The 6,561-nt window shown below is 46.9% G+C and overlaps 1 protein-coding gene across 1 annotated transcript in view; it reads left to right on the forward strand.

Moving 5' to 3' along the window:
* Positions 1–62: 62 nt before the first annotated feature.
* The window catches only part of LANCL1 (LanC lantibiotic synthetase component C-like 1 (bacterial)), a 19,438-nt gene continuing 12,939 nt past the window's right edge, over positions 63–6,561 (forward strand). The window contains exons 1-2 of the mRNA XM_009329646.1: positions 63–89; positions 235–352. Of these exons, the coding sequence (XP_009327921.1) occupies positions 292–352 (61 nt within the window). The 5' untranslated portion in view covers positions 63–89; positions 235–291. The remainder of the gene's footprint in view (positions 90–234; positions 353–6,561) is intronic.

Raw genomic sequence — 6,561 nt, forward strand, 5'->3', positions numbered from 1 at the left:
GGGGTGAGGCGGCCGTCCCCGGGAAGGGCCCGCTCCCGCCCCGGCCGGGAAGCCAAGCTAGGCAGCCAGGAGCCCAGCCTGGTCCTGAGGTACCCAAGGGTTTCTAGCAGAGACCTGTCAGGTTAAAAACACCCGGTTCCCTGGTTGTGCGCCCTCCGGCTACCTCCAGCTCACCAAGACCCCATCTGCCTGCCAGTGTTTGCTTCACGTTTGGTGGGGTTTATTTCTCCACAGCTGACCCCCGAATTCACGCAGCGGCTGAATAACAAAATCAGGGAGCTGCTCCAGCAGATGGAGAGGGGCCTCAAGTCTGCCGACCCGCGGGACTGCACCACGTACACTGGCTGGGCAGGGAGGGTGGCCGATCGGATGGAATGGAGCAGGAGCTCTCTGGAGCGGACTTCTAGGTCAGGCCAAGGCAGACCGTGGGGTTTTTTTGGCTGTTTGAATGATCACAGTAGATCCATGTCAAGAACACTGCTTCTTCTGCATGTTTTAATCCAGTGAAACAAGGGGCTCTTTCTCGGGACTCCCCAGTTTTGGAGCAGGTTTCAAGCTGCAGAGGGAAGACTGTAGTGTTGCAGGGCAGGATTCGGTCTTCTCTTGGTTAATAGTGCCAAACTTAAGCAACAGAGAAAGCCAGCACCTGATTGAGAGCAAACATGGGAGCCTTCAAAGGGACTGGCTCCAAATCTGGCCACAGTGGGGATGGTGACAAGTAAACCAGTGCTCTATGAAGTAGGCAGATGCGCGTGGTAGGTCATCTACCTGCAAGGAGTCCTTGCATATGGCAGCGGTGAGCTTATGGCCTGAGATAATGTTCATCTTTTCTGTTTGGGCTGAGTTTTATCTTATGACATTGTCTGATTGGCAGGTTGCTCCATTCCTGTTCCCCAGGTAGTGCCCCTCCACTTAGCCAGGGCTAGTTCTGCTCCAGTACCTGCTGGAAGGAGCAGAAATGCAAACGTGAGTATAACGAAGGATGGAAGCCTTCCTCACACTAACTCTTGTGTGCAAAGCTTCCAGGAGCTTGTCTTTCTCCTGTTCTGCATTTTTAACCTGGTTTTCCTTCCTTGGGAGCATGCCCTGCCTTCCCCTCCCTATTCCTACCCACTGGAGCCAGGGAGGACTCACCTTTCTCTGCCGCCTCATCCTTGGCTACTGCTGTGTGCTTTGTCAGCTTTCCTGCCTTCTGCACTGTGCCAGGCTCTAGGGAGGGACGCTGGGGTAGTTGCAATTAATCTCATGCTTGCTGCAAGATTTTTTGCTGCTGCTTTTTTTTTGGCAATAAACTGCAATCCTAAATGGCAGCTTTCTACATTACAATCTGGGTGTGGCTGGCTTGTGCTTGGATGCTATAGAATTTGATGCCAACAGTTTGCTTGGGAGAATGGTGTTCATTGCGTTGGTGCTAAACTAACATTGCAGCTTGATGGCAGCAATGCCAGAAATGCCTGCTTAAAAATTTTAGCGAGGTAGACAGGCACTGAGAGCACTCTAGAGCAGTTCATAAGAAATGCTAGGATGCCAGTATTAAATTCCAGCGTGGGAGAACATTCATTTCATCAGTTGCTGCCTGTGAATTTATGCATTTTTGTTCGGTACTGACTGATTTCACCTTGGGAGACAGGTTCAGTCTTGGAGGCTGTGTGACCCTGCTCTGAGGTCCCCTCAGATGAAAAGCACTCCATATGTAAAGATGGTCTTCGGTCATGAGGGTGCTACTTGGCATGATGGTAGAGTCTACCTCTGGCCAGAATAATTCAGGAGATAAAGCAGGAGGACAATTAGCTGCTGTTAGGAGTACTCTGAAAGTCTGTGTGGAGAAGGTTAATACCTTTCCCCAGAGACCATGTTCCCTTCCTTAGGGTGGCCTTAAGGAGCTTCATGTTGGAAAGCGACTGCAGTTCTGAAACGGTGGTTGAGAGCTCTGGTAGGATTTCAGCTCGTTTTTATTTGGAAGGGAGTTTCTCAACAGGGATTCTTCTCTTTTCCTCCCAGGGATCTGTGTGCTCCTCATTGGGCACACAATCTTCTCGCCTTGGTTAATAGGATTGGAAAAAACCCGTGGACAGATTTCCTGCAGGTCACAGCCAGCAAAGTGAAGTTTGCAGATATTACACTGTATCTTTGTCACTCTCCCTTCTTTTCTAATCCTAGCTATATTAATTTATTCAGGGCTGGTTTCCAGAGACAAAATTAATTGGGCCAAGACAGCAGCTTTTTCCTGTAATTGCTTATGTAGAAAAGGCTTGTTGAGTATCTTCTCATGTAAATCATTGCCCAGCAGTCTTGAAATCAACCCGCACTCTAGTGGCCACTAATAAGAGAGATTTGAAATGTGGCTCTCTTAGCGCAAACTCTGCGTGAAATGTAACATACTTGAGCATACTACATTACACCCAGTAATACACAGCATATGCTGGCATTTTACTTTGGTGCCTGTTTCTTCCCCAACACACTTGACAGAGCTCTGTTTTCCCGGCCTGCACTTGTGCCAGGGAAGCCATGGCTTCTTGGCACATGAAGTTGGAGCAGAGGGAGGGAAGGACTTATATTTTCAGCTCAGAGGCAGTGAAAACACACTTTGGACCAAGATTATCCAGCATACAGCTGAATGCCCTCAAAACACATTTGAATCGGCTTGTTACAGTTTCATTCAGTTCCCCATAGAGATCAGGGCCCCGTAGGCAACACCTGGTACATGCCTGGGTATAAACCAGACTCGACTGTTACGTTCTGTTTTGTCTTTTAATCGGTTTAGCTAGACTGCTGTAAGAGCTTTTGTGGTCTTAATCTATTTCACTGGTATCAAAGTGTTGACTGAGGGAAGGTAAACTGCCGTAAGCTAATTCTGAATTGGAAACAGTTCAAATCCTGGCAGAAGTACAACTGCCTCATCCATTTTCAAATAGATTAGCATGAGGATGCCAAAGAGTACATACACATGTGTTGGTATTTCTCATAGTGCAAGAGGCCTTGCTCCAAGGACTACCTTGACTGGGAGCATAGATGATGGAAGAGGAATGGAAGGAGTTTGACTTCACTCCTGTCACCTCTTAGCTGACTGCAGAAGCTAGGAAGCTCCCAAGTCCGGCCGGTGCCTGCTGGACTGTTGTGTCCTTCCAAGATGATAGGTGATCTGCCACCTGAAATGGTATATAAGGGAGAGATTCCCCTTCCTCCACATTATGGCAGTGCCTTTGGAATTTGTTTCCCATGCGAGCATTCGCTTCTCTAGCAATGTCATAGTCATGGCTTTCAGAGCTCAAGGGCCTCTGAAACAGACCGGTGAGTCCAGCTGGCCTGCCCCACCCACAGCTTTTGGCTGGCCTGTTGGCGAGTGGAGATGAGGAGCAGGCCTGAGTTGCCTTTTGAAAGGACTCTTCAAAGACACGCCAGATGAAAGAAAAGCCATTTAAGAATGCATGGAAATTCTGACCGTACCAGTTCAGGAAAGCTTCTGGAAAAACACCTTTCATTCACTTCAGAGCAATACCTTAGTTTTAACCTCAGAACCCAGAGAACTTGCATCTCCTTAAGAGAGTTCTGTTCAGAAAAACAGAAATCCTCAGATAATCCCTACAGAATCAGAGGCAGTGAGGCTGCATTTGATGAGAGAGAATAGAGTGCCTTGTGTTACCCACATAAACCACATTCCTGCCAAGTGCTTGGTGGATAGTTTCTGTGAAATCTCTGTTCTTGGAGATAGTTAGTATTTGACTGGACAAGGCTCAGAGCAATGAGATGTAAATTTGAAGTTGGCCTTACTCTCAGAGGGTTGGATCAGATCACCTCCACACATTCTAACCTAATTTTTTGTTGTATTGTGTGATGGGGTAATGGGTAGTTTTGGTTTGGGCTGGGCTGGTTTTTTTGTTTGGGTTTTTTTTGGGGGGGAAGCTTCTTTTGTAAAAAGTTTTACAAAAGAAGCTTTGTTACCCAGGTTTTAAGGCTGGAGAAGCTGAGGCATCCTGAGAAATGCCCCATGTCCCACAATGTGCTAGGAAGGCAAGCTACAAGCTGTAGTAAAATGCACCTGTGGCTCCCCAGGCAGTTCTGAACATGGGATGATACAGAGAAGATGTCTCACTGTCCCATTCAGCATGGCTTTGGCATGCATTTATGAGCGCAAGATAACGTCCCATGCATCTGCACCAGAAAAGATGCTTATTATCCTTTGAGCTGGGCAGTAACGCTATGCCACCCCCTCTGTAACTTTTACCCCATGCCTGACTCATTAAAATGACATCAGGTTTCTCACTAGAAACCATCAGGCTTCATCACTATGTGCAGAGATACGTTTCCGCTTCTTCCCTCTGTGTTTGACATCCTGCTTTGACGGTGCCGGCTGACTTACTTCCCTGGGTTAATGCAAGATCTCTGAGCTCTTTATTACTGCAGATGGCAGGTTTGGAACTGGTCCAAATTAGGTCAAGAAATCTCCTCTTGTGGCAACCTAGTGTCCTTTGTGAAAGGACCACATTGCAGCTCAGCTCCTGGTGGACAAGGAGGCACGCAGTGGAGCTGACACCGAGCAGTGCTTCCTCTCGCTTTTATCCACTCTATTCAGTGTGAAGGGGAAGCTTTGCTCACTGCTGCTGTTCTCCCACCAGCAGAACTGTTTGCAATGGTAGTGCAATCCAACATAAAGAACAAGTCTAAATTTGCAGGGAAGTTGAGGCACAGCTTTACTTCTCTTTGATCAACAGAATGGTCATACGGATGAGATATTCTTTCAGCCTGCTGCAGTGCTTTAGCTCTTGAGCAAGAACTTTTCTGGTATCTCCAGCAATGTCTGCTCTGTTGAAAGCAATGGTTGCTAAAGTCAGGGCCATCAGCACTAGCCAACTGGTGCAGCTGTTGCAAACAATTCCATTTCTACTATGTACATTTAAGCCTCCTCCTCTGCCCCGTTCAAAAGAGATCTCTAATGCAAAGCACCCCTCTGCATCTACAATACTGCTCACTCAGGATGGCAAGAGGAGAGAGATGTTGTTTACTGTCCTACTGAAGATGTTAAATAAACAGGCTTTGTGAGACATGCAGAATTGATTTTTGCCTTCCAATTCCCTGCAGTGAGCAAGCATCTCGGGCATTAACACTCCAGTGTATTCGCTTCCTGCACATTAGAGATGGCAGTTTCAGTCATCAGAGCCCTGCTAACGGATATGCTGTCAGTAGCACATGTGTACACTGCAGTCCTGCACCATCAAGTGATATCTGATGCATTCTCCATCACAGGTGGCTATGCAGCAGGTCTTACACTGCAAGGAGCAAAAAACTTTCAAGTCTGGAGAAACTACAGAGAAGAAGGTCCCACAGTAACCAATAAACAGAACAAAGCCCATACATCTTTGGCAGTAGCAGGTTACAGGCAGCCACTGCATGGCAGTTCTGCTGGAAACAATCAAGAGTCTCAGAGGTCACAAAACCAGGTCACATTTCCAACTGGGACACTGATCACAGACCTCCAGGGCACACAGAAATGGAGCGGATCCACTGCTTACATAGCCCCATTTGACTGATGATGCCATGTTTGTATAGCATTTAAAGCATGCCAAACAAACACCCAGTCAGTAAACCCTACCTGGTCAGTTGGGGTGAGGAAGGTATTATTGGAGAGGGAGTGAGGCGGAACTGTGGAATAGCTTTTGCAGAGCAACACTGCCTAGCTGAGCCAAGCTCATCGGGTGGAAACTCTCTTATCTCCAGACTGTACTGCCTCTGAAATATGCTGCCTATGTCTTGGCACACAGGTCAATATAGGATATTCCCCACACAGGTGACTGCATTTTGTATCCCTCTACATACATCTGTAAACATTGCCTCTTTATACATGGGCCTGCCTTCCTGTGCGGGTCTTCCCTACTTTCGGGCTCACAGATAGCAACAGAGCAAGCAGCGGGCTGAAGGCAGCACTGCGTTGTGCCCTTCTGATCAGCTTGGGAGTATGAATTCCTTGAGGAATGAGTTGAGAAAATTGGCTTTAGATTCAGTTTGTAAGGCCTTTGGGTTTTAAAGAAAAAGGAAAAATTAATGATTTGGGGAAGCAACTCATCCCTTCCATCCTTTAGTATAGGTCAGTGGTTTTTTGGAGTCTTTTCCAAAGATGCTTGGGCCTGGGAGGAAAGGGGATGAGAAATGTTTTAAAAGAGGAGAGGCAAAGAAGTCAGAGGAAAATGATGCTGAGACATTTACTTTCTAAGAATTCAATCCTAGCAGTGGTCTTAGCATGGTAGTTATGTACATAATTAGGGTGGTACGATGGCAGTGGGAATAGAAGCTACTTGTAAAGCAAAAAGTTGTATATTAAAGCAAGTAAGTCAAAAGTGCAAGTTGTGCTCAGACAGCTATCAGGCCTATTAAAGTCTAGAAGCTGTGGTAGGTCTAAATAAATCAAGGAGAGTCACTTGACATTTGCTAGCTGGAAGAGGAGGGTTCCCCTTTAAAGAAGGGCTTCATATCCACATCCTTATAGACTTGAGTGACAGCACCGTACATCTGAGCTCTTTCTGGAAATACTAACACTGAACTGCTTAGAGAGAGGACAAGGTTATT

This window comes from Pygoscelis adeliae, unplaced genomic scaffold (genome assembly GCF_000699105.1).
Source record: "Pygoscelis adeliae isolate BGI_AS28 unplaced genomic scaffold, ASM69910v1 Scaffold7, whole genome shotgun sequence".
In the NCBI taxonomy this organism is placed as follows: domain Eukaryota; kingdom Metazoa; phylum Chordata; class Aves; order Sphenisciformes; family Spheniscidae; genus Pygoscelis; species Pygoscelis adeliae.